At 52.8% G+C, this 27630-nt stretch overlaps 1 protein-coding gene across 1 annotated transcript in view; it reads left to right on the top strand.

Moving 5' to 3' along the window:
- Positions 1–2145: 2145 nt before the first annotated feature.
- The window catches only part of JAG1 (jagged canonical Notch ligand 1), a 39257-nt gene continuing 13772 nt past the window's right edge, over positions 2146–27630 (top strand). The window contains exons 1-8 of the mRNA XM_075564001.1: positions 2146–2724; positions 3103–3408; positions 12120–12171; positions 19165–19419; positions 21511–21571; positions 25367–25497; positions 25736–25855; positions 26303–26416. Coding sequence (XP_075420116.1) covers positions 2644–2724; positions 3103–3408; positions 12120–12171; positions 19165–19419; positions 21511–21571; positions 25367–25497; positions 25736–25855; positions 26303–26416 — 1120 coding nt within the window. The 5' untranslated portion in view covers positions 2146–2643. The remainder of the gene's footprint in view (positions 2725–3102; positions 3409–12119; positions 12172–19164; positions 19420–21510; positions 21572–25366; positions 25498–25735; positions 25856–26302; positions 26417–27630) is intronic.

The following is a 27630-nucleotide window of genomic DNA, read 5'->3' as shown; positions in this document are numbered from 1 at the left end:
GGTCAGAATAAAACTGCCCCTCTGGGTTTCTGAGGCTTTATATTTTTACAGAATACCTCATTTCTCTTCTGAGTAGGTAGTGGGTTTGAACTGCTGACCTTGCCATTAGCAACCCAGCACTTATCTATCCTACCTTGCTTGCCAAGGCTGCTGATTGCTACCTAGAGACACCTGCAATCTCAGGTAAACTCTCAAGCCAGGTGGCTGGATCTAAGCTCAACTAATGGTCTGGCTCTACGCGCCTTCCTAAGGGGACGTGTAGAGGATAAGCCACAAGGGAGAGAATTAAAACAAGTTTGGATCTGAGGAGCTCTGAGGTGTATTTTGAGACCACACTAGTCTTCGCGAATTATGCTTTTTAACCATTACCTAGCACTTCAACTCAGATTTAAGAAGTGGGAAGGAGATATGGGTGATTCACTTGTATAGAAATGTAGGTGAGAAAAGTCTAGAAGGAATTAACAGTCGACAACCAGATGCTTACCAATTAGAATAATGAGGGGTGAAAAGGGAGCTGCAGCGTATTAAGAGAAAGGTTCCTCCTACGGCAGCCTATGCCAGCTGCCAAAGTCACTGTAAACGTGCTCCTCGTGGATGCAGAGTAGATTCTCTCATCAGTGATCAGCGTGGCAGCAGATTACCATTAACGAAGCATCTTTTTAAAAAGCACTTCTTGCCATACCAATATCGCTCAACTACCCTTGGTGACTCTGAAACGGTTTGAAGAGGTCAGTAGTCTTATTTTATTCCTCAGCACAATGAGAACCGGCACTGAAAATATTTTCCACATCGAGCCTTCCACCAAAAGCAGAAAGGAGATAATACCCAGAGTCCCCCTTTTTATGTTCTCAAATCCCACGCCAGTTGGGAACTATTTTCTCTTGACCCATCACAGACCATCGTGGCTTAGTTTGTGAGGACTTGAGCCCCCGAACAGTCAGGCTCTTTCCGCACGACGTACCCATTATCAGGGTCCAAACTTCAAGGGAAACCAGTCTTTCCCTAAAGCGGGTCCTTCAGAGCCTGCAGCAAGCCCTCCGAGAGCTGGGCGACGTTTAGGCCAGCCTGCGGGTTCCTTGTGACCTTCGTTAGGGCTGGGAGTGTCGCTGGTAAAGGTGAGGCTCGCCGCAAGGTGGAAGGAAAACAGCGTCGGCTCCCCAGCCACCCCTGCGCAGCCCGGTTCTGCTGGTGAGTGATGGCGGCTAGTCGACCAGTGCCTAACCACCCAGAGATGCTCGGAGGCCGCCTACAGGTGCAGTGCGGCACTGCGGCCCAGGGGGCGGGGGGCGGCCCCGGCGGGCGCGCGAACCCACCGGCAGCTGCGCCCGCCCCTCCCCAAGTGGCAGTCGTGCCCCGCCGCCCGCGCCCCCAGGTCCCCCGGTGGCTGTGCCCAGGCGCGGTCTGGAAAGGAAGCTGGGAGCCCTCCGGGGCTCCGCAGACGCGGGCTGCGCGGGGGCGGGGCGGCCCGAGGCTTCCCCTCGAATCTGCGGCCAGCCCGGCTCCGGGAAAGTTGTGCAAAGTTCCCAGCAGCGCCGGCCCAGGTCGCCTCCGCCAGGCGAGCCGACGGCGGCCAGCGCGCCAGCCTCGCCGCCGCCTCTGCCGCCACCGCGAGCGCTCTGGGCGGCCCGCTCGCTCGCTCGCTCGCTCGCGGGAAGCAGGCCGGGCTCCCGACGGGCAGGCCCTCCTCCGGGGGCTCAAGCCGCAGCTGACGCAGGCGGGTCGGAAGGCGGAAGCGGCTCCGCGCCCGTCGTTCGGGCAGCACGGCGGCGCCCGCACCTGGGGCCGCGACGGGCGCGGAGGCGCTCCGGGGCGAGGGCGCCCCTGGGGTGCCCACCTGGACTGGTGCGGACTGAGCCACTAGCCCATTCCAAGTTCCCCCCCACCCCGACCCGCGTTCCCTCCTTCCCGGTGGCGACCACTCAGTCACGCCTGGCCCAGGACTCTCGAAGGTGGGGGGGCTGTGCGGGGGGTCCTAGACGTCGACATGGCCCCCACCGCCCTTAGCCCTTCCCAGGTCCCTCGCCGCGATCCCCCATCGTGGGCCCTTCCACTCCATCACTCCAGGAGGGAGGGGGCGTTCCCCGCGTGGGCCCGCCCCTCATGAATATTAATGGGAGCATGCGCTCTGCCCGGCGCGCTGGGTAGAGGTGGCCAGCCCGGGCTGCGACTCCCAGACGGGCTCTCAGGGTCCTTCTCTTAGCGCTGAGCGGGCGCGCGTCATTGTGTTACCTGCGGCCAGCCCGGGAGCGGGGCACGGTTTTTTTTTTCCTTTTTTCCCTCCCCCCCCTTTCCATGCAGCTATTCTGAAAAGGAATTAAAAGCTGCGCATAATCATAATAATAAAAGAAAGGGAGCGCGAGAGAAGGAGAGAAAGCCGGGAGGTGGAAGAGGAGGGGGAGCGCCTCAAAGAAGCGATCAGAATAATAAAAGGAGGCCGGGCTCTGCCTTCTGGAACCGGCCGCTCTTGAAAGGGCTTTTGAAAAGTGGCGTTGTTTTCCAGTCGTGCATGCTCCGATCCGCGGAGTATATCAGAGCCGGATCGCGGCGGCCGCGGCGACGGCAGCACCGGCGGGAACCCCAGCGCCAGGAGCAGCGGCGGCGGCGGCGGCGGCGTTCCGAGTGCCCGCGGCGCGCGGCGCAGCGATGCGGTCCCCACGGACGCGCGGCCGGCCCGGGCGCCCCCTGAGCCTCCTGCTCGCGCTGCTCTGCGCCCTGCGGACCGAGGTAGGCGCCCTCCCTTGCCCTCTCGAGGCCGGCGGCGGGCTCCCGGCCCCTGCCCCCCTCCCCGGCGACCACACCTGGGCCGGTCGCGCCGGCTTTGGCTTGGGGTCCCCGCGGGTCTCCTGAGCGTGGGCCGGGGGCGCCAGACTTCTTACCCCGTCCCCCGCCGTCGGTCGCCGGCTGCCTTCCGCACTCGTGCGTTTTCTGCCCGGGAATCCCGTGTAGCCGCTAGAACTCGGTTTTGCCAAATTACTTTCACTTGGTGCCGAGGGCTCGTCGGGGCGGGCGGGCGGGCGGGCACCGGGTCGCCGGCCCCACCTGGGCAGCAAACCACTTTTCCCTGCGCTGACCTCCCTCCCTCCCTCCCTCCCTCGCCGGCAGGTGTGCGGGGCCTCGGGCCAGTTCGAGTTGGAAATCCTGTCCATGCAGAACGTGAACGGGGAGCTGCAGAACGGCAACTGCTGCGGCGGCGCGCGGAGCCCGGGGGACCGCCAGTGCGCCCGCGACGAGTGCGACACGTACTTCAAAGTGTGCCTCAAGGAATACCAGTTCCGCGTCACGGCCGGGGGCCCCTGCAGCTTCGGCTCGGGCGCCACGCCTGTCATCGGGGGCAATACCTTCAACCTCAAAGCCAGTCGCGGCAACGACCGCAATCGCATCGTGCTGCCTTTCAGTTTCGCCTGGCCGGTGAGTGACGGGCGCCGGGAGGGGGCCCGGGCCGAGGCGCCTGCGCCCCACGCCCGCCCGAGCCCGGACTGTCCCCCGCGGGAGGCGATTAAAGGGCCTCGGCTGCGAAGCCGGCCGGAACGGGGGGCGAGCTGCAGGGACCGAGCCGCCGAGACCTTGGTTTAGACCGCGGCTGCCTTTGACGGGGCGCGGCCCTGCCCGCACGGCCCTCCGCCGAGCGCCCGCGAGCGCAGACCCCCGGCCGGGCGGCGCTGCACCGCGCCGGGGAGAGCCGGCCTCAACTCCGAGGCCCCCCGGGGCGGGGGTCGGTGAGGGGCCCTCTGCACTTCGCGGCTTAAACGTGGAGCGCGGCGGAGAGAGCCTGCGGGCAGTTAGTGCTTTCGATGGCCTTCCAAATTGGCACCCTCCCCTCTTCCGTGAGCGGCCGGGACGGCGGGTGTGTCCTTCCTGCGAGGGGGCGCGGGGGAAGCTCATTTCCCGCTTCTCCCCCGGAGTTTTTTGGGGCGTTCGGGAGCGCGCCCCGGACCTGGGCTCGGGCAGCCTCCGCGGCGCTTGGGGGTGGGGGGCGCTGTTTGAGGCCCTTTCAGGGGCTGTCGGTCGGGGAGCCCCCGCCTCCTGCCGTTCGCCTCCCTCTTAACCCCTCCTGCGCGATGCAGTCCTTTTGGCCTTCCTTCCAGCGGTTCCTGGGCTCTGGAACAGCTGTGTTTGCAAACTTTCCTGGACAAGATTGAGGCGCGCTTTACTAGGCGGGCACGCAGCCCCCGCAGGCCTTCGGGGGAGCACCGAGGGGGTAGGGGAGGGACTCTGAAGGCACAGCCTAGGGGTGTACAGGCACAAGGCCCCTGAGCCCCCTCCTGCACTCCCTAGAGCCGGAGGCGTGGGCCCAGCGGGGTCTACCCTCAGGAAAGCCCTTGCAACATCTCGAATTGGGTGGAAGGAAGATGGGCGTGATTGCAGAAAGGGAGGAAAGGGAAACGTTGGGGGGTGCCCTCTGCCCAACTCCTGCTGTCCAGGAGGCGTGACTCACTGCTGGAATTGGGGCTTGGCCCAGCGTGGCTCCAGAGGGTGGGTGGCGGTGTTGGGGCTTTACAGGAACGCTCTGCACCACGTGCTCTGGTGGGGTGGGTGCGCTCTGCTGCCTCCTACCCGTGGGCTCCTCTGTGATTCTGAGCTGGAGGGAGTTGGAGAGTGGCTGGCTAGGTCGGCTGATGCCCCGCGTGGTGCCTAAGGCCCATGTTTGCAGGAGCTGGCATTATCGTGTCCCCTGCACCATGTGAGAGGGCATCCTTCTCAAAACGCGTCCATTAACTGGAGAGGGCCTAATAAAGGCCCGTGCTGTGTGGCGTTCTCGGAGACTGGAGGGCTGCTTTTATTGTGGGATTTGACTTTTACAATGAGTATTTCTCTTGTTTGTTCATCCCCTATTATGGAGATATTTTCTGGACCCAGGAGGGGTTGGCCAGTTGTAAGTTTGGCTGGGCCCACGTGCAGTGGTAATACTGACCACTGCCCGTGAATGTGTGGCTGAAGTTCTGGGAGAAAGGGCCCTGCAGGTGGTTCCATCAGCCGGAGGATCAGTCCGGAGCCCCTCTCTTTTCACACGACCATAAAAGGAATCTTACAAGTGAAGTGAAAAAGCAGCAGCCTGACTGGGGTTCGTTTTGGAGGGAAGGGTCAGAGGATGGTTTGAATGACAGTAGCTGGCTCAGGGAAAGTGACCTCAAAGGTGTGTCTGTCCCCTTTTGACACTTGGCAGAGAGGCTCCGCGGGAAGGAAGGGCAGGGGAAGCATTTGATTTGCTGGTGTGCTCTGTGGTTTCAGGCCCCATGGGTCACCGACCATGAAATAGACTGTCAGCTTTTCTAGAATGGGAGACTGCTGGGGAGACACCAGGAGTGTGGTTTTTTTGAAGTTGGGCCAGATGTGTGTGTGTCACGCATAAACAAGACTCTACCCTGCCTCTCCCAGAAAACCCTCCTTTTGAAGCATAAACTTCACTTCCCAAGAGAAAATTGGGAGCGTAGATGTATTGTCTTAGTTTATTTTTCAGACAATGCTTGGTAAGAGACCACAGTATGTGACTTTCAAGAGTGATTTCAGGGTGAGAGTGAATTTAAAAGTGAAAGCCACCAGGTAGCTCTCAAGGACTGAAGTAGATCGTGTACCTTCATTACATTTACTAATTAAATATTAATTAGCATGCCTTACAATAGCCTATGTCCTTGAATAGGTGATAAGATCTGAACTTGGTACAGAATTCAAGAGGTAGAAAAGCAAGTGTAGTTTAAAAGAAAATTCTAAAGCCAAATTGTACTCCCAGCCACCAAAGGTCCCCACTCCTGCCTGGGCAGTCAGTGACCTGTCTGGCGCCTTCTAGACTCATGACAGTTAGAAATGGCTGTCACATGAAGTGGGGCAGCTTAGAGGCTGTATACTTCATGTCTTTGTTCTGAATTATGACCCCAATCAAACTACTGTCCCATGTTCTGCAGAGAAAGGAGAGAGCAATCTGGTCAGATATAAAATGTAACTTATCTAGACTGGTCACCGGGAGAAGTTCCGTTGACACTTAGTGGACCTAGATGCTGACTTATGGGACACCAACCAGCTTGGTGTCCACTGCCCTAACCTGGGTCTTATAGTGGCAACTGATAAAAATCCTGTTCTTAGCGCTGCTGTTTGTTCTTAGGGGCTTGGCTAGAGGCAACTGGCTTTGATTTTTGATCCTTAAGTTGGGGGCTCCAGTGATCGGATCATCACTGTGAGAGGTAATTGGGCTCAATGGGAAATGATTTGGGGAAATAACCATTGATAAGTCAACTAAAATGGTTGAGTTGGGACCTCCCAAAATTAGTCAGGTCCCGGGAGTGCCTGCTTATTAAAAACACATTAGCATAATTACTGCTACCTACCCAGCCTCGAAAATGAACCCCCGTGGTGCTGTCAGGTAAGCATTAATTACACTGCTAACAGCAAGGTCGGCAGTTCAAACCCACCAGCTTGCTCACCAGAAGAAAGATGAGGCTGCCTGGCTTTCCAACCTCAGATTTGATAATATTGCCCTGGTACCCAGCCCTTACCTTGCTGCTGTCTGCAGTCTTCTTGATCACTGAGCCCTCCGAGTTTTGGTGTGGACCCATGGAAGGTGGAAGAATGGGATTCTCACTTGAGCAGGCTTTTTCTCTGTCAGCAGCAGTGGAGACCCATGTTGTCAGGGTGTCCATAAACACAGCACCTGTGTGTATCTGCTCAGCGCAAGGGACTTTCTGTGGGTGGAGAATAGTCTTTGCTCAAAGAAATCTCCCAACTAAAGCAGTGGAGTGACATACCTGCATTGCAAAATGGGACTTAGCGAAAAGTGAAGCTTGCTCGCTTGGCCGCAAGGGCGTTCTCTGCTCCCCAAATGGAATCCCTATTCGAGGTAGTTTCTGATATTTTTTTCTCTTGCCAGGTGTGTAACTTTTTCTGTTTTCTTCCTCCTTGTTGTCTTGTTTCTTAGCAACTTATTCAAAACTCCAGTACTTAAGTTTGCAACCCACCGGCTCCACACCCATAATTCCACATGGGCTTAACGATTTTAGAAACCAGTGGAAGCGTCTGATGGAGAGCCTGTTGGGGTAGTTGGGTGGATTAAGGGAAAGGGATAGCAGCTAATGACAGCCATTTACTTGGCATGGAACCTTCAAAACATCCACAGTCTTGAGCCTACAAAACTTGAAGCCAAATAGTAGCGCCTTGGGGACATTTTGTGCAGAAGGCATATGGAACTTTAGCATGGATCACAAAGTTTCTCACAGAAGTGGAGCCAGTGCAACAAGGGCTCTCCATGTGCCTCATCTGAACACAAGCATGCAGCTCAGGGCCTTGGCCCAATTCACACGCAGCACTGACCTTTATGGAACTAGGTACCAATGCCAGGCTTTCAAGGACTTTGTGAGAGAGGTGGTGCTTAGTTTGTTTGGTTCTGGCTCTTAAAAATTCAAAGTTAGAACCAAGCAAGCTATATTCTTCCCCCAGTTTTATTGAAAGATAGGGATTCCTGGTGGTGCCACGGGTTAAGCATTGGTTGGATTGCTCACAGCAAGGTCTGGTCATAAGCCACCAGTTGCTCTGTGGGAGAAAGATGTCTGTCCTCAGTAAGATGTACCTCTCAGAAACCCTAAGGAGCAGTTCTCTGTCTGTATAGGGTCTTTAGGTGACCATGGCAGCAGGATGGTTTTAGGAAGGTGTGTTAGAATGCATAGCCATTTTTAGAATGGTGTGGGGGAGAGGGGGAGGATGGGTTTTGGGTTCAGAAATGAGCAATCTTTATCTCAGTGCATAGGACCTCATGGCCAGGTTGTGGTTTTGTGGCTTCCTTGCTGGTTTCGGGTCCCCTTCGTGGGCCATAGCAGTCCGGTGACCCTTGTGTTTATGACATTGATGGTGTTCATCATGGGGGCAATGTGTGTCTCCAGGCAAGAAATTCTGCACTGCTGCTCCCGTGGTTCAGAATGGTCCAGAAATAGTCAAACACTCAGAGCCCTCTACCAGCACAGCCCAGTTTTTGTGCACGTTTGGTAAATAAGTAGAAAGGCTTCTTGTTCAGGCTTGCTGTGTGTGAACCGAACCGTTGTGCTTGGCTGGCTTCTTGGTATTCTATCTATTAACCTCGCCACCCTTTTGTAACCGGTGCATTTAATTATCAGTGGGATGCTTTTCAAACAGGTAAGGGTAATGATGGGAATGGGCTGGGGGCATCTCATTGAGAGTCTCCACTCTGGATCGGAGCTCTGGGGCCGCTTGGGGAGTCTTTGAGGTGGGCTTTCATGAGAAAATCGCCCTCTGTAACCAGATCGGACTCTATTGAAATGTCCAACCCTGCAGACTGAATTGCTTTCTATGACTAAAGTTGCCTTCCCTTGAATGCTATAGAGAGGAGCTAGCTAGCTGCACTTTATACCTCCCCTTGCCAAAGCCTGTTATGTGAATTTGTGTGTGTGTGGGTACCTGTGATTATGTGTGCACGTAAGAAATCTCCAGAGACTTTGTTCAATCACTTTTGCGACTGTAATATGTTATACTCTGGCCACCCAGACACAAGCAGGATAATAGTCTGGCCGAATTGACTGAAAGGAGGATTACAGAGAATAATGGGGCCTCTCCAAAAATAATGCTAATATGGGGCAAGCACCAGGAAGCAGCAGTTGAGTCAGCAGAGCACAGGCCTGGACAAACCCGGGGGCTGACTGCCTTCACAATGGCCACGTTGGCACACCAGGCATTCCCAGGATGCGCGTTACACTGGGTTTTTGGACTGTGCACGCGTGCCGTTTGGATGGCGGTTTGTTTGTGTCCGTCAGCTTGGCAGGAGGGGGAGACAGCGCTTCTCAGGGCTTGGTTTGGCTGCCACTGTTACCAGGAAAAGGAAGCTCCAAGCTGCCAACACAATTACCTTTGTTTCTTACATCCCCCACCCTAACCCCCCCCCTTTCTTAATGTGGCAATTAAGTGCTTACCACTCTGCCTGGTGCCAAGGTAACCACTGTCAAGTGGAACGGGTTGCAGAACACAATCCGGTGGGGGCCGGGGAGGCAGCCTTGGCTTTGATGCCAGTACACTCCTCTAGGCACAATTCCATGGAAGTGCTCCCCGGAGGTACTTGAAAGAAGCTGGCCTTCCTCTTGCCACAGGAGAATGGGAATCGACTTTGGAGTTGACGGATACCCTTGGGCCTGGAGCTGGAAGTGGCAGAAGTGATTGCCTTTGCAAACCTGAACTTGAAAACATGCTAATTCCCTGGCCCTCCTAGGGGCCCCTGGGTGGTGCTGGGCTACTCCACTGAACAGGTGGCAGTATGAATCCACTCAGGGGCACTCAGAAGAAATGCCTGGTGAACTGCTTCTGAGAAAAATCAGCCATTGACTAAAAACTGTAGGAAACAGTTCTACTGACACTCACGGGGTCCTCATCATGACTTGAGTTGACTGGACGGACAGCTGCTGAGGTTTTGTTTTGGCAGTGGTGGTGATTTTTGCACATCCACCCGACTTTGCCCTTAGGGTTTTCTGAAAGTCACGTGACCTCATGCTTTTTATGGATTTTAGTTTCATAGTTTGAAACTAAGGAACAACTCGGATATTTGCTTGCTGGTTTAGGTGTATTTGGGGAATGAACTTGCTCCCCACCCTGACACCACTACCACCACCACTCCTGATCCACACACACCCCATCCTGCCAGACACCCCTTTCCAACCTCTCTCTGGGACCCAGCCTCTGCTGAGGGTCAGCTTTTCAATAGCTAATTGAGTGTGACATGATCGTAGGGGATTACTGATTTGTGGCCTGGTACCCTGCTTTGATGGCGTAAGGTGTGCATGAGCTGTGATTTCAGTGTCTGAATGTATATCCGGGGATATACAGAGGTCAAGTGTGGGCCTGGGAAAAATTAAAGTTCCCTAGCAACTAATAATCATTGCTGAATTATCTTGATTGTTGATCTGTAGTGTGGGGCTAGAGTGGGAGGGCAAGAGCCACTCCTAGGGGGAGCATTGCAGGGAATCCTGTTCTTTAAAGACTCAGCAGGAGTAATCCTCTCACCCTAATTCATCCTCTGAAGCTCAGGAGAGAGAAGGTCCAGGCTTTTTTTGGTGGGGCTTTTTGCCCATGTAGTCTGCCCGCTGCCCTCACCCCATCTTATCCCCTGTCTCTGAGACTCCAGGCGACCAGAGTTGCGTGTGCCTTGCTCTTTCTGTCAGGTGGGGTGGTGTAGGTCAGTAGGTCAGCACCTTAGGAGGTCTGCCTAGTTCCAGGGAAGATGAGCCTGGTGGACAACTTGGCTTTCCAAGTTCTTGTGCAAGATCTACTGATGACTTCCTCCTTAAGTTAGCCAGAGTTAACATCGGCATGCCAGCTGGGCCCTGCCTGCCCTCACAGGGGGTTTGTAGGGATTGTGTGTTTGGTGTGAGTCTGTCAAAACTCTTAGTATCAATGCATTTAATCAAAGGATTAATTACAACAATATTGTTGACATGCAGGACGTGGGTCTCCACGTTATCAGCAAATGAAGGGCTTAATTATGCCAAATCAGCCTCACCTCTGGCCTCCTTTGACTTGACTCTTGTCTGCATTAGTCAAGTAATACGGTTTCTTGCTGCTCTTTGGGAGAGAGCCCTGTAATTTGTAGGAAGCCCTCAGAAACGTACAGAGGCTATGAACAAGGTGTAACTTTCGCTAATAAAATATTAACGAGGACAACAATGAAGTTGGCCCGATGACCACTCAGAGGAGAGGGCTGGGTATATGCCCTGACTTGCCCGGTCCTGCTTGATCTACTGAACGTGTTCCCACAGTTATCAGTGAACGAAATGGAATCCTTGTCGGCTTTGAGTATGAAACATATTTCGGCTGAATTCCAAAGCACAAGCTATTTTTCTATTCCGAGACGACCTGCTGTGTCACAGTGCGGGCCACAGCGCGGGCGGTGAACTTGCTTTGAGTTATGAATGAAGTTCCTTTTCTGTTGTTGGTCTCTTCACCTTTAGAGCTGCCTCGTTTGGGGGTGGTGTGTTTCGTCTGTGTGTACACATCTTGCTGAACAGTGGCGAAGCAAGGGTACAAATGTGTTGTAGGCCTGTACTCTGCAGTGCCAAGAGAGCGGAACCTTGCGCCTTGGACACCCCGCCAGGCTGTCTGTCTGTCTGTCTCAGATGGCCCTGAGAGTCAGAGTCTTAGGGGCAGACGCCACGGCAGTGGGTTTGGTCTCCTTGTGTTCTCTGAGACTGAGCTCATTTTAAATTGCAAATGAAGATCTGAGTAAACTGGGGAATTTGCTAATGGCTTGGATTTTGGAGAGGCGGAATTCTGCAATAGAGCTAGCAGATAAAAGCGGCTTTCAGTTATAATAGCTGGCTTCTCGCCAGAATCCAGGGAATTTGTTTAGTTCACGGACTCTTGATTATTCCTGGAATGTTAGAACGTATAGACCAGTTGATCAATAAATGTAATCCTGGGGTGTGCAGTTATTTCTCCTTTTGTGCTGTTCGTCCCTGGAGTCTACGCTTCACTCCCCCTCCTTCCCAACTTCGGTTGCTGCCTTTGTCTCTGAGTCTCTTTGCACCTACCCCCGCCCCTGTTTCCTAGAGTTACCTGATACTTGTGGGAGCAGTGATGGGTTCACACAGACAGAGCTTTCAAAAGGGTTCTGAAAAGGAAAAGAGGGCCTCCCTGGGGACAGCCCTACCAAGATCCGAAGTGTAATTTTAGCAATGCCCAGTCCTCCTCATTGGAGGGGATGCCCCCTCCCCCCACCTGGTATAAATACCTGATTAGCTTAGAATAAATTCTTTATAGGCGTTTTGTTTGTTTGTTGTTTGTAATGTGCCAGGGTTCTAGTCTGGAAAGTTCTGGAGCACTCTGTATGCTAAGTGCCCCCCCTAGAAGGAGGTGACATTTCCTGATAAAGACTATGAGCTGCCTGGAGTGGTGACAGCAGTGGGGCCCCTGCCAGGTGAAAGGAGCCATTTGTCAACAGGTGGGGAGTGCTTAACAGGTGAAGGGGAGTTGGTCCAGCTTTAAACACACACACACACACACACACACACAGTCTCAGCTTGGTGGCGAACAGAATTTTCATTTTGGCTTTATGCTTTTGTTTGGAGGCCAAGAACGTGTGGCCCATGAGCGGCGGCCCTTCCTTGTGAGTGACTGCACTGTGCTTGTCTGTTTTGCAGAGATCCTACACGTTGCTCGTGGAGGCCTGGGACTCCAGCAATGACACACTCCGTAAGTATCCCCTCCAAGGGCTCTGCTCTAAACGCAGGTGAGCAGCGTCGGCCTCTGCACATCTCCCGGGAAGTGCCCCTTGCTGGCTAGCTATACCCCCTGTCCCCAGCACTCCCCCTGTGGCTGTGCTCCCCCTTCCTTAATTTACCTAGAATTCTAGCTTAGAATATTAAGTAGCCAACACAAGAGTTGCAGCTAATTCAGTCCCTGAATATGGGACTGAGATTATCTTTGGGATAGAGATCTTAATGGTTTTACAACTTTAAAACCTTGTCGGCTGCTGAAGGATCAAAGCAGTGACTTTTTAAAAGTCCATTTAAACTTTAAGTGAGCGTTTAATCTCTCATCAGAAAGATAAAGCCCTTAAAGGTGGCACTGGGTTCTAAAGAACGACCTTGAATTTCACTTAGTGGGCAGGTGAGCTCCCAGCCTGCCCAGGTTTCCCACACTGCACACGACAAGCCTCCCATTGAAGCTGAATTCCAAAGCTTCACAGCCGTTGCCTGGTTCCCCTCTGAAAGATAGCTCTGTTCTGTCTGCAGCCCAGGTTGCTTTTCAGAACTGCCAAGGTGGCTTTTAGTGGGGGACACACAGGGATGTGCATTGAAATGGTCACAATCTGCCTTCTAAGGTAATCTTGCTATTTAAGTTGGAACTGAAGAGTGGGGTGGGGTGGGCAGGAGTTTCCCCTCATTAGCTAAAATCTCTTCAGTTCCCTCCCTGCTGGCAGGATCTTGGCAAAGTAGGCATTGGGCAAGTTGATCCAAAGGAAGATGGCGTGGTGTCTGTGTATGGAAAGGTGGACCCACATGTTGGCTGTTGCTCTCTAGTCTTCCCTTCCGCTGCCTCGCCCACCTGTCCTGTGTGTGGTCACCACTCAGAACACACCACCTCCTTCTTGCATTGTGGTTTTACAAGCTAGGTCTCAGCGTGGTGAGTTTCCATGATGGGCATGGAGTAAGAGTGGACCGTGGCTGGGCCATTGGGCTGTTGCCATTGCAGGCCACCAAGTCACTGCTGAGTCCTGTTGAGTACAGTCTCAGCACATTGGACACAGCTCTAGTTTTGAGTCCAGATCTTCATGGGTGGGACAGCGGGGAAGTGAGAGGGTACTGTGACAGCCAGAGTCTGAGCCTCCATCCCTGGGGCAAAAGAGGAGCTGCCAGTACATCTGATTGGCAAATTTAGAGATCCCTGTTTGCCCGCCCTCCCTCCACAGCACAGATGCTAGGGACCATGGAGCGTTGATGTCATCGTGACCCAGAATGGCGAACGGAGCATTAGGAGAAGGGAAGTGGGTGGGCAGAAAGCAGCTCGTCAAATTATTTCGCTGCTTACAGGTGTGGTTTACTCCTGTCTCTCCCTTTTAGATATTAGAGCAATCCATGTGTGACCCAGGCTCTGTGATCCTGGCCATGGTACGAGTTTGGGGATGGGATCCTTTTTTGCAAGGTGTGCTGGGGGCTCCTTGCTCTGCATGGCCACTCCTGGGGGTGCCCGTATCCCTCAGGTCAGGAAGCTGTACCCTCGGAGAAGTTGAAACTGCCTGGGAGACAGGACAGAGAGCCGGGGCTATTGGCCAAACCCAAACCAAGCTCTTGCTGGTTGAGTCAATTCCAACTCACAGCGACAACCCTGTAGGGCAGAGGCAAATGGCTCCAAGGTGGTTGTCAAAGCGATCATCCTTCCAGAAGCGGCCTGGGCCACGTCGCTCTCCTGCAGAGTCCCTCATGGATTCAGACACCGATCTCTCCTTTGGTCATGGGGCCACTAGGCTTCATTGGGGCTTGTGAGCAGCCCATGGATGTCTACCCTTTGAGGCTCGGGGCTCCTGGTGGCACCCTAGTCGAGCACTTGGCTTCTAACCGAGTCAGTGATGCACACCCTCTGGCCACCCTGCAGGAGAAAGAGGCAGCAGACGACTTCCATAAATGCCTTGGAAATGCCACGGGGTTGGCGGTCAGTTCTGTCAGGAAGCCCGGTGGCGCAGTGGTTAAACATTCAGCTGCTACCTGACAGGGTGGCAGGTCAAGCCCATGGGCACTCAGCAGGTAGAAGACATTGCAGGACACTTCCGTGAAGAGTCATGCGTCGGATGGCCATGTGGGGCAGTTCTACTCTGTCCTGTGGAGTTGGCAAGTCAGAGTTCTGCTCCATGACGGCAGTGAGTGTGGTTGGCAGGTGGACACAGCCACCCTACTTCTTGCTGGGAGGTAACCGAATCGCTGAAGGGGACAAAAAAGGCTGCCGGGTTGCAATAAAGTGCTTCCAGACCTCCATTAGGGAAGAAAGAGGTGATGCAGAGCCGTGTAATGCCCATTGTGAGTAATTGCAACCATACTTAACCCAGATGAAGAGGCATTTGTGAACTTTCTGGAGTGGCTGTCCTCACCGCTTTCTTCTGAAGAACCTCCGATTCGGCCCGTCCAAGCGAAACGTGGGGGTGTTTCCTCCCCCGCAGCACACTCCTTCCAAAAAGTTCTCTTTGGAGACCAGCACCCACGCTGGAACCACCCGGTGCTTGTCTGAATCTGGAAGGTACCCAGGCGAGCTCCCTCTCGCGCCCTCTGCATACAGTCATTCTCCACATCCTGAAAATCGTCTTCAGCTCTTCCCTCCACTTCTGCTGCCCCCATTCCCTCCGCTGCCCGCGCCCTGGTCCAAGTCACCACCTCCTCGTGCCTAGGCGCCCGCAGTAGCTGTCTCCCTTGGTCCACCCGTACTGCCCTGGTCCGCCTTCAGCACTGTATCCATTCTTGGTCAGTGTCTTCTTTTCTTGCATGTGTAACATTCGATACCTTTCCTACATATAAAACACTTGGCCTTCTGTTGCTCTTGGGTCAGATTTTGTGTGACCGACAAGGGCCGCCACAGCCCAGCCAGCTTCCTCTTTACAGCCCATGTTGTTCCCGGTGGCATCTACCTACGTCTGAGACAAACGCGAGTCACCTCTTGCTCTCCATAAGCCTGTGTTCTTTCCTAACGCAAGGCCTGAGTGTGTGCTTGTCTCCTACCCTCTTCATCCTCTGCCCATCCCAACCGAGCCATTCTTCATGGCGGCAGAAGTTGAGCATGTGTAGGAATCCTAATGGAGTCAGTCAGCTGCCCTCTGGGCCCTGAAGCGAGCCGCCTTCAGGTGTAAACTAGAGGCAGAGCACGAGTTTGGGGATGGAGGATCCCAAAGACTGACCTTCCTATTGCCCATCCTCAGAAGTCCTTTCTGTTGTGTTTCATGACCTCTTCTGTTAAGTTGGAGACCAGGCGGCCTAGTGGGCTCTTCCCTGGCCTGCTAACTGCAAGGTCAGCAATCGGAATCCTCCAGCTGCGCCGTGGGGAGGAAGACGAGGCTTTCTGTCCTCATGAAGGTTTGCAATGTTGAGGTCCCAGAGGGACAGCCCTGCCCTGCCCGATCACTCTCAGCATCACATCATGGCAGTGAGTTTCGTTTGGTTTTTGAGACTATTTGAGGTCAAAATTTTTCTTTGTTACCTAAAGCAAATGGTTTCTCTTTCTGGAGCAGATTAATGAAAATGTTATCACAGGGTTCTGGAGGCTAGGTGGCCTTACAGCCCAATCGTCCCTGCGAGGGCTTTGGTCTGTTTGCTGGTGACGGTGTGCTCTCGGGATTTAACTCACTCGCTCCTCCATGGCCCCCTCCGTGGGCTGCAAGGGTGTTTTGGGAGCGTGGTCCTTGTACCTCTTACAGTTGAAGATTTCAGGGAGAGCGGGTAAGACCCTCTTCTAATTATAAGCCTTGACTACAAAATGAATGGCACCCAACATCCGAGTTGGGGTGTGTGTATGGAGATAAGTCAAAAAGTATCGCTCCTGGGATTCTCGTTCATCTATTCATGGACTTACCCCAGACAAAATATGCGTAAGCATTTCTCTCTGATCAGTGGATGACTGTAGACAAGTGCTTGTCATTAGTCTCGCTAGGGTGCCTACCAGAAACGCACGGTCCCAACAATGGCTTTCAATTTGAAGGGGGCCTGCTGGGCTGGTTAAATTCAGGGTACAGAGGTCAGCTCAGAAAGTTATGGCAACTCTTTTGGGGGGGGGGGAATCCAGGGAGATAATTTGATAGATTTTCTCAGAGGACACAGGACCAAAGATCATGGTAGCTTATGAAGAACTCTTAATACCACTGACAACTTGCTTTTTGATGAGCAAAAGATCGGGAGTTAAGGCTGAGAAGTTCTGTCTTGTTTTCATCACATAATGCGCGCGCCACTCTTTGAAGTTAGCAATTGCTGCTCTAGGAATTTTGCTGGGAAGCCTCCCCAGTCTCCCAGGTACTCCCCACTCTCAGCACGTGAAAGAAATCCAAAGATGCCCAAAGTGCGGTCTGAACATGGTGTCGATCTGTCAACAAGAATGCACTTCGGGGGGAAGGGTTAGAGAAATGGAAAGTACCAGTGTAAGAAGTGTGCAGACCTAGGTGGGAACAACAGATAACTTCCCCTAAAGGTGTGTCTGATGTTACAGCAATACTTTTTTGACTCGCCCTCATCTATGTATCTAAATTTGTGGGTCTGTCTCGAGCTGACTGCTGATAGTCCCCCTGACTTGATTTTGACTCTGCTACGGAAGCCCAGAGTAGAACTGCCCTCTGGGGGTTACAGGATGTACTCGACCCTGCAGAGCAGCTGGTGGCCTGAAGCCTCGGTGTGCCGCTGAGCACTTAAATGTTGTGCCACGGGGCTCGTTCCCAAGCTTAATAAGCACTGTGGTTTAGCTGCTAGGGACAGGCAGCAAACCCTGTTCTGTCCCACTCAGATTCTGAACGCCCTCCTTAGGTTGGGTGAGGAAAACTCCTGTAGTGGGTGCAGCTGTGAGATGATTGACCCTGCCTGCCCTCCATTAGCTCCATTGAGGATGCTGAGACGTGGTCATTTCTACTGGATTTCGTCACAGGTGTACTGTTCTTAAACATGAAATGGCCAGCCCGCACCATTGCGTTCGGGACTCTGCTGACTTGTGTAATGTCGATACCTGCCTGAGAGCTGGGGGCCTTTGCGCCGCGGCTCGTGTGTGTAAATAATTTCTCTATTAAGGCATGGTGCCTTTCTCATAACCGCATGGTAATAACCCACCACTCTTCGTTGAACCAGCAGAGCAAACACATTTAATGGAAGGACATTTTTGACATTCTTTGGCCTGTGTTTGTTTGCCAAACTGAAGTTTGTAGAAATGTCCTCTCCAAGTGCTTCTGTAGGCACTGTGGTGTACGGCTACGGGTATGTGTGCTTGCTGAAGGCTTGTCTTGCCCACACGTCGGTTAAACTGAGAAGGGTGTGCCCTGCCCTCCCCCCCCCCCCCCGCCCCCTGCAAGGAAAGGAGCCGCGCGCGCGTGTGTGTGTGTGTGTACGTGTACGTACGTACACGCACATGAAGCCGCCCAGGAGTTTCCTCCTGCCCTGGTCACCTGCGGGTTTGCATAGCCATGTGAGTGAGCATAGGCCCAGGGCCTAGAAAAACAGGGGTGTGGGTGGGTAAGAATCACAAAGACATAGAAAGCAGGGCCTCGTGCTGTCTCTCCAAGGTGGCCTTGAATTTGACAAGGTGGTGAAGGTTGGTGCTGGCAGGTTTAAGAAAACAAACACAACACCGGGCTGGGGTGCTGACTTAGTGTGTTACCGCCTTTTCACGTCCCTCTTCTGAACTCCTGGCACCTGGTGTTTGGAGCTATTTTTGTCCCTGTCTCTCTTCTCAGACTAGATTATGGGTGACCTCAGGGCAGGGACCACTTCTTACCTCTTCTTATGAGCTACATGAGCCCCAGGCGTGTCTTTTTCTTTGCTGGGTCATGGCTTGGCTCAAAAACAACAGCTGAGTCTACCTGTCTCTAGACTGAGGTGGATTCCTCCACCATCTGCCTCTGGCTCCAGGGGCTGTGTACACACCCATGGCGTTGCTCGCTATTTACACTCCAGTTTAAAGTGTTGGGATGTTCGCAATTTAAAACAAACTAGCCCAATGGAAGTACAGGAAGTTAATCTGTTCTGGTTTACTGTATGACTAGAATAACTTTGAAGCAGACAAAGCTTTTCTAAGCAAAACATGAAAATTCTTACACTGGAAGGGGGGAGATCGATAACTTTTTCGTGGACGCATTTCATTTCTTCAAGAGCAGCCTTTTATCATATATAAAGGGCATTTGCAAAGCAGTGAGGAATAACGAAACCGAAGCATGGGGAAAGGAGGGGAACAGGTTGCACTTGACAAGAAAACATCCTAGAGGTTTTGCAAACACATGAAAGGCTATTTAACATCACTCAATTAAATGCTAATTAAAACAGGAGATACCACTTTCCCTATCGATGAAGATCAGAACGGCTGACCGCGCAGCGGTGGGCGCTGCTGGGAAGATGGAGGACGCTTCACTGGCGGTGGCCTGGGAGCGTCTGCTCCAGAAGCGGCCTGGTGCGCACATACTCCGATTCGGCACTTCCCCTTCTAGGAAATGCCCCGTCTGCTGGACCCACACTGCGGGCAAATATGTTCAAGGGAGTTTACTGGGACTTTGCTTAATACAAGGGCAAAAACACCCCGAATGCCCACATTTCAGGATTGGACAAATGCTTTCATAGTCCTAGACAATGCACCCCCAAAATGGGAGCCTACGTGAAGCAGAAACCTGTCGGAGAATAGTTTCCACTGAATGAGGCAAGTGAAGAGTGGCGAGAGTATACCCTGCAAAGGCAGAAAGCATGCAGTGCCCAGAAAAACCAGGCGGCCCTGTGGAGTTCGGTACTTGGAGCTTTTACTGCCCCCCTGCGCTCGTTAGACGGTAGATCAATGGTAACAGCGGTTTCCTCTGGGGGATGCGAACAAATGTTCCTTTTCTGCCCCCTGAATATGACTATTTTTGACTTTTGTATTATGTGGGCATGGCTTTTATTTTAAAATCGCCAAACTGGCCGGGAAGCGGGGGGCGGCTCCTTTGTGAATGTGGTTAAGTGTGGCGTCTGTTTTTGTCTGTGCCTCCAGAACCTGACGGCATTATCGAGAAGGCATCTCATTCGGGCATGATCAACCCCAGCCGGCAGTGGCAGACGCTGAAGCAGAACACGGGGGTGGCCCACTTTGAGTATCAGATCCGGGTGACCTGTGACGACTACTACTATGGCTTCGGCTGCAATAAGTTCTGCCGGCCCAGAGACGACTTCTTTGGACACTATGCCTGCGACCAGAATGGCAACAAGACTTGTATGGAAGGCTGGAAGGGGCCAGAATGCAACCGAGGTGTGTGCTCGCGCGTGCAGGGGCACTCACTGGTGGGTTACCCTGCCCCAAATTCTGTAGGCTGGTGCCAGGAATTGTCACCCCATCAGTGGTCAGACGGTATTTTGGCTGGTAGCTCGGCCTGAAGCCTGACATACCCTGCCCCAAATTCTGTAGGCTGGTGCCAGGAATTGTCACCCCATCAGTGGTCAGACGGTATTTTGGCTGGTAGCTCGGCCTGTAGCCTGACATGCCAAATGTACAGGAGCCACGGGTGCCCCAAACAGATGCCCCTTACCTGGCAGGTGCACCCTCACCCAGTTTCTTGCATGCATCGAGGGCCCTCTGAACAGACCGCACGGGTTCCTCTTGACTCAGTTAAACAGGAGCTGCTTGGAGACCCTCTGTCTCCACCTCCTGGCCCTTACTCGGTGGCCATTCACTCTCCAGAGTTGCTACCTTACCAGGCTGAGCCAGACTGGACTGGAGCCCCCACCACCACCCCCCAGCCTTGCTCAGCTGCTGCTTCTGCCCCATCTGCCTCCTTCCCTGCACTTCCAACTCCTGGACCCAAGTTTCCTTCACAGCTTGACCTAAAGCAGATGCCAAAGGGGATGGGGTTTGCCACTTAAATTCAAACAGGCTGACCTTTGGGAAATGACAGCTTCTGAGCTTTAGCAGGGTGCCTTTGGGGGTCTTGGGGTGGGGAGAGGGGTGGCTGGTGAGCTTGTGAGGATAGAAAGTAGATTAAGATGAGTTGTCTGCTTTCCCAGCCCACCTCCTAGAATCCAGTGGACCCTATTCATAGTGACTTCACCGGTGATGGCGTAGTAATTATGTGTTGGGCTGCTAACATCAAGGTCAGCAGTTCGAAACCACCAGTGCCTCTGAGGGAGAAAGATGAGGCTTTCTACTGCCGTAAAGACTGGCGGTCTCAGAAACCCACACAGGGGTAGTTTACCCTTTCCTACAGGGTCACTACCACTTGGAATCGACTCAATGGCAATGAGTTTGTTTTTTGAGTTTTCATGTGTGATACTGGTTAACCATACACTACTCTTCATGAACACTGGTGCTATGGGCTGAATGCTGAGCTGCTTGCTAACAAGAACAGCAGATCAAACCCATTAGCTGCTCCAAGGGAGAAAGTTGAGGCTATGTGCTCCCATAGAAATTTGGAGTCTCAGAAATCCTGTGTGGGATCACTATGAATCAGTCGATTTGATGGCACTGGATTTGTTTTTGTTTTTAATGAACACTAGCATGATTCTCCTAATTTCACGTAATTAGGTCACTTTCTTCAAAAGAAACTCAAATTAAGACATGAAATTGGAAGAAAATAAATTAAAAAAAGAAATGAAATTGTTTTGCAGTGTAACAGGACAGGGAAGGGAAGGGATCAAGGAATTTGCCTTTCTTCTGGGCAATTGTGCTTCATTTAGTAACTGGAGAAACATTGAATAGGCATTTCTAAAATACAAACCAAAAGCTAACTTAATAAGTTCGATGTATTTCAAGTAATTGAAGTTTCACTGGCAAATGTTCAGTATTTTCAATGTCCCATTAAAAAAAAAAAAACCCCATTGCTCTGCGTGGCTATTTCTCAAATATACCACTACCAGGTCTAGGTGCCCCGTTGGCCAAGCAAATGAAACCAGCCTCCTTGGTTGGCGCTGCTAGCTAACCGTTACGTGGGGGTTTGGGAGACCAGGGAGCTGGTTGGAGTAGGGATACTGCAGAGGCTGAGTGTACTCTGATGGGACCACTTGGGTGGCATAGGGCAGGCTTCTCCTTTTCTCCTGATGAGAGTAGCTGAGGGGCTGGGAGGGACGTGACCAGGCATCTCTAAGCGAGCAGGGCACCTATTGGATGAAGGCCCCATCCCTCCATCAACTTGCATGCGTTTTATCCCCAAACCAGATCACATTCTAACCTTGGCCTTGAAGTCGAAAGCTGGGTTTGTCATCTGGGCACCTCCCATCTTCCTTACTTACAATGGACTGGATATGAGATCTCTTAAAACTGTGGATTTTGCAGGCTTAAAGTACTAGAACTTTCTCAGGAAAGAGGCAGAATCCTAATGCACCCTTCTGGTTTTTTTTTGTCAAACAGCTATTTGCCGGCAGGGCTGTAGTCCCAAGCATGGGTCGTGCAAACTCCCCGGTGACTGCAGGTACATAACTACACAATGTTGATTTGTTGGTTGCGTTTTAAAAGATGTTTTCCCTTTTATGCAAGTGTGGGCTTGACTTCCATTGTGAAAATGCTTTTTTAGAGGATAAGGAAGCTTTAAAAATAAAATCTAATAGTCACATCCGAAGCTTATTAAATTATCCCAGCTGTCTGGTGGAATGCACACACTATTCTTTTGGAAGAAAAAAAAAGATATATGGGTATTGTCAGTGATTTCATGTATTAACTGTTCTGTAAATTGATAACACGTTTTTATAATCTTCAGCTTAAAGTGCTAATGGACTAGATGGAAGGCTGTGGGCGTGTTTCCTCCAGTTTCTCCTCCCTTGCCTGGTTTTTCCTGGGCCTGCCCTCCCCCACTTTTCCCATCAGTAGGCGAGCGTCTAACATTCTTTAGAATGGGATTAGTATACTCTCCTGGCCCCTTTGCAGTCGGAAGCCGGCCAGTGCTGAGAGGTTAATGGCTACGCTGGAATCTTGTCAGTGGAGCCTGATGAATGTAGACTTTTGCCGCCCGCCTTTGAAGTCAGTTCCTTTATGGTCCAGGACAAAGCAGAAGCCAGAGACCCTCGCCTACCCCCACCCCCCCACCCCCACACACAGAGATACTCCTTCCCACCACTTCATGATGACGGTTTGCAGAACTTTTTGAAATCTGCATTTTATAGAATATAGAAAACGTTGCTGATGTCTGTGGGATTTGGCACAATCTCACACTCTTCCCCCATCCCCCGGCTCCAAGTGTTCAGGATTAGGCACTGTAATATGACACTACATGGATCCTTTGAGTCTGCCACTTTTGCCCCAGAGCCCACTCTGATTTTTGAGTGTAAGGAAAGTTTGTGAGTTGAAACCAGTGGGATTCAAACTGTGCGTTACCTGAGGCTCTTGTTAAAATGAAGTTCCTGCCTAAACCCTTAAGTCTGGGTTGAAGTGCAGTTCTCTGCATTTCTTCCTAAATCGTGCTGATGTTGCTTTGGGGAAAACATTGCTCCAAACCCAGCTTGTCACATCCAAAATTACCCTGAGAACTCTTCAAGTGCACGTTCTTGGGCTCCATTCCCCACCCACAGATGCCTGCCCCTCTTGGATGGCCCAGGAGCCTGCAGGCTACCAAGCTTGCCTGACGGATTCTGCTACTTAGTAAATGAGGACTGCTCTCCCCCGGAGAATTGTCACCTTATCTGCCAGGTGAACACCGACCACGGAGGTGTGCAGCTAAACTGGGAAGGCAAAAGTAGGCTGTCCTGAAACTGTTTGGTTACCCATCATGAAACGCGTGTGTGTGTGTGTGTGTGTGTGTGTGTGTGTGTGTGTGTGTGTGTGTATGTGTGAGAGTGTGTCTGTGTACGTGTGTATGCGCAAGCAAGGCTGAGGGGGAGTAATTGGCCCGCTGGTTGGAGCCCTTGCCCACCCCATCGGAGGGGAGCAGACGTGCTGTCACAGGTTGAGCCGGACTCCCCCTCCATCAGCTCTTCCTAATGAAGGGTGTGCGGGTGAAAGTCAGCCCTGAGCTGCTATTAGGGACTGCGAGCTGCTCGCACCAGATGCGTATCAGCAGAGGCTGCCCGGGTTTGTGCCCCTGTCATCAGAATCCTCGCACTGCCTGGCGGGGGGAGGGGGAGGGCCCTCCCTCCCTCCCTCCCTCCCTCCCTCCCTCCCTCCCTCCCTCCCTCCCTCCCTCCCAGCCCAGCCAGAACAACAGGCTTTGTTTCCAGCATTGAGCCCTTTCTCTTCCGAAGTCTCACCTCCCACTCGCTGCCCAGACACGCTCGGTGCCCTTGTTTACTTAAGATGCGACTTTCCCACACGCCATTTGCATAGCCTTCCAGCCCATTTGGTTCTTCAGACCTTGAAAGAAAATCAAAACAGAACCTTCTAGTTAAGGAAGCCAGGGTGTGTCCTGCGCCACAAATAGTTGAATGGCAAGTTACCTGTAAGTTGTCTTTTGGATTATGTATTAATTTAATTTTATTTTCCATTGGTTTTGTTGTTCCCAAGCAGGCACAGGCAGCCTTTCCTGGGCGCACTTTATTGCCAGCTTGCCAGTAACATCAAACTTAATTATGAATCATCACATGGGGAGAGTCACTTCAATTTCTCATGAGAATCTTAATCATATATTATTAAACTGGGAAAACTTGGTGTGGGTGCCTGTTTTAGGGTCAGTATTTTTATTTGTTTTCTTTTGAAGTCATCCACGGCCAGCCTCTTGTGGTTCCCTTTTTTATGCTTGGGGATTGAGCTCTCATTAATTAGGACGTGAGGTTGGGTCCTCAGCTGCCTCTCCCTGCTTTTATTAGGCAAATTGAAGAGGTGTCTCTGCCCTTAATTTGGAAGAGAATAAGGGAAGCCAGCAAGGATATTGCCTTTCCCCCCAAAATTGGTTCCCTCTGATGATCTCTCCAGCGGAGAATATGAATCTTGACAGAATGAGTCTACTCACCTCCCACTAACGTGGATCTTCTGGGTTTTTTCAATCCTTCAGTTTTTCCCCTCTTGGTTTTCCTCCTTTAAGGAGCCACTTGCCATTTAGAGCAGTGTGAACGTTTTGTGTGCAGTGTGATTTATTCTGAACCCAGATAGTCTGGAGGGTCTGTGTATCTGGTATGGAAGGCTTGCTCTAGGAGTTAGGAAGTGGTTCGTCAGTATTCTCAGGGGTTAAGTTGATTCTCAGCCTGGGTGATTAGCTGTTAGCTAGATCCCTATAATTTTCCCATGACAGGGATTGGCTCGCCTGAGTCCAGCTCTCTAGAAACCCGAATGCCCTGCCTTCGGTGGGCCTTGGGGGGAGGGGGTCCAGTCCTGGAAACCATGTGGTCACCCTGCTCCTCACTCGTTGGCCTGTATGCATAGCTACAGCACTGGTAGTTCCCCCTCGGGGTTCAAGTTTCAGAGGGCCTGAAATAATATGGGGCGAGGGGGCCGTTTGAGACCCGGCCCTTTCTTCCAGTCCAGGTGAAGGTTTATGTTTGTGCTTTCGTTTGGGAATCAGACACCGTTTGGCTCCCATGGAGTCTGATTAATAAGGCACTTATAAAGGAAAGTCAACTCCCTTCCGCCACCCCCAGATAAACTTAGCTGACCCTTTTTTTTTTTAAGGTGAGGTGAGAACTAACTATAAAGTAAATTAGCATAGACATCAGCAGCAATGGGTCATAAATTATCTTCTGAATTGGTTCCAAGGGCGGTCGCTTCCCTGACCCCTCCCTGCAGAAATGGTTTAGTCTCCCCTTGTCTGGGTGTCCCTCCGCCTCCTGGTTTGTTTGGCTTGCTGAGCACTAGCACCCAGCGGATGGACGCACGCACGCACGTGGTCTCCTCAGGCCCTTGGTGTCTTGCTGCACTTTGTGTGCTGGGGGTCAGGACAAAGGGGCCAGCCAAACTGCAGGGTAAACATGGCTGCGAATGGGGCCTCCGCAGAGTTTCACAGGACTGCTGTCCCCAGGAGAGAGCCCGGTCCTCTTCCCTCTAGAGTCTGTGTGGACAAAGCCCCAGGCTCGCTGGATTCCCGCACATGCCCCACCTTGGTCTTGTTTGTGTGCGCCCCCAAAGAGATGGCTCTGTGAAGGGGAAGTGCCTCTCCGCACAGAGCCTCCTTTTGTCAGGAGTCAGCAGGAAGAGACCAGGACCCAACTGTTAAATGTTTGTTTACGAGGATCCCCAGACAGACCTGGGCCTTTTAGCCTGATGCCATCAGAGCCAAACAAAACCACCGCGTGGCTCTGTCTTCTCCCCCTGCGCGGCTGCTCACGGACCCTGTCTCTCTATCCAGGTGCCAGTACGGCTGGCAGGGCCTGTACTGTGACAAGTGCATCCCACACCCGGGCTGCGTCCACGGCACCTGCAACGAGCCCTGGCAGTGCCTCTGCGAGACCAACTGGGGCGGCCAGCTCTGCGACAAAGGTGCACGTCCACCAGGGAGGAAGACGTGGCCCGGGGGCAGGAGGATGGAGGGAGCGTGTGTGCGTGTGCGGCGGGTGGACATGCCTTCAAGTCTGGATCTATCTGAATTTGTTTTAAATGTGGCTTTCTTGATTTGCTCTGTTTGCGTTTTAAAAGAGGGGTCGGCTTTGGGAACAAGTGTAGAAAGGGTTCGGGAGTTTGTAGAATCAGTCATTGACAATGGAATCTCCTTTGACAGATCTCAATTACTGTGGGACTCATCAGCCGTGTCTCAATGGAGGCGCTTGTAGCAACACAGGTCCTGACAAGTATCAGTGTTCTTGCCCTGAAGGATATTCGGGACCCAACTGTGAAATCGGTAAGTGGTCCAGGCTCCATGGGATCCCTCTGTTTTCACTTTTCCGGACACTGAAGCAAAAATGCTTGAGTACTCGTAAAAACATGAGACTGTCCTCCACAGTTAAGACTAGCTATTCCAGCAACTGGGGGGTCAGCGGCTGGGGGCCTTGAAACCTCCTCCTCCGTGAGGCCCTCCGGTTACTTTGATGAGATTGATTCGTGTGGGAGTCAGAATGACATGCAAACAGCCCCAGCCTCGGCAAGGTTGAGAATGTGACTGGAGACAGCTGAGCAAGAGAGATGACTTCCCTTTAGCCCTCGGAGCTCCCAGCAGCGCCGTGTCTCAGGCTGTGTGTCTGCAACATGCCTGCGGTGATCGCTGGGTTTGGGATTGCTGGGAAAGGGGCGGGTGGTTCAGGATGCATCTCTTGCCGGTGGACCTCTGACCGACATCCTGACTTTGCAGCGGAGCATGCCTGCCTCTCGGACCCGTGCCACAATGGAGGCAGCTGCAAGGAGACGTCCCTGGGGTTCGAGTGTGGCTGCTCGCCAGGCTGGACCGGCCCCACGTGCTCCACCAGTAAGTTGGGTCTGTGGCCTACGTTCGTTCCTGAGGAGCCCTGTGCTGTGATGCAAGGCTGGGGGGCGGCGTGGAGGGGGCCCGGACAGACAAGACTTGGGCTCATGGTCCCTCGTGAATGTCTCGGTGAAGCGTCTTCTCAGTGGGAACAAGGTGGAGAGGCTGGTGGCTTGAAGTTCTGACTTCTGCATCCGAGCGCTCCCACACTGCCGTCCTCAGGAAGCGTGCTGGCAGCTCCGATTCTCAGCAAGCCCCGTCAGGCCGAGTAGAAGAGCTCTAGGACCTCTCCAAGGTGGCTTCCTGGGCCTTGTCTGCCCCAGGCCCTCCGGGTGGACCGGAACCCTAACCTTTTATGCTCACTAAGTGCCAGTGCCGCTCGGGAGACACGGCATCAGGCTCGCACGTCGGTCCCTGAGATAACTCGGGTGGCGTGTGCCTTTGCGTGAGCTGCTCAGTGTTCATGGCTCATGGTTCTCCTCGACCTGCAGGGGAGGTGGTCACTGCTGACCTCCCCAGTGGCCCAGAAAGAAGAACCAGCAAGTGTCTCTATGAAGGCTGTGCTTTTGCCAAGGCGGTGAATGAAATCTGTTCACAAGGAAGCTAAGAAACGTCTATGGGAAAACTCCGTTTTTCCCAGAAACATTTTAGAGCCCCTTTATACATCAACCCCCTGAAGGGCCTTACATTCACATGCCGTGGCTCCTCAGTTCCCACTAGGTGCCCTGGAATCAGTTTGGATGCATACTTCGTGTGCAATAGGGCAAAACACCGGACACGGTGCCGTCCTGTCCTCGCAGTTTTGCTTGAGCCCAATGTTAGAGCCCCTGTGTCCTTCATCTCATCAAGGTGTTTCCCCCCCTGGGCTCTCACCCTGTATCTTACCAATCACGATGCCCAGGGGCGTGTTTACCCAGCTCTGGAATTATCAGGCACAGCTGAGCCTGAGAACTGAGGTTCTGCGGCATCCCAAGAACTGACCGTGTAGGAGGGACCTAAGGACTTGGTTTCCGACCGAGCTCCTGGGCTTGCACCGCGGTCCTGCACTTTCCCTTGGCAGGCCTGTGGCAGGCCAGCGAAGCCGTCCTGTAGCCTGACTGCCTAGGCTAGGAGCACTCTGCTCCGTCTGGTTGTCCTGGACACTAAACGGGTAAACTCATGAAGGGCCCGGTGCATGAGTGTAAGAGGCCTCTGTCGTTCAGGATACGAGTCCCTGG

The sequence above is a fragment of the Tenrec ecaudatus genome, chromosome 12 (genome assembly GCF_050624435.1).
Source record: "Tenrec ecaudatus isolate mTenEca1 chromosome 12, mTenEca1.hap1, whole genome shotgun sequence".
NCBI classification, from domain to species: domain Eukaryota; kingdom Metazoa; phylum Chordata; class Mammalia; order Afrosoricida; family Tenrecidae; genus Tenrec; species Tenrec ecaudatus.
This window is presented reverse-complemented; position numbering and strand designations above follow the sequence as displayed.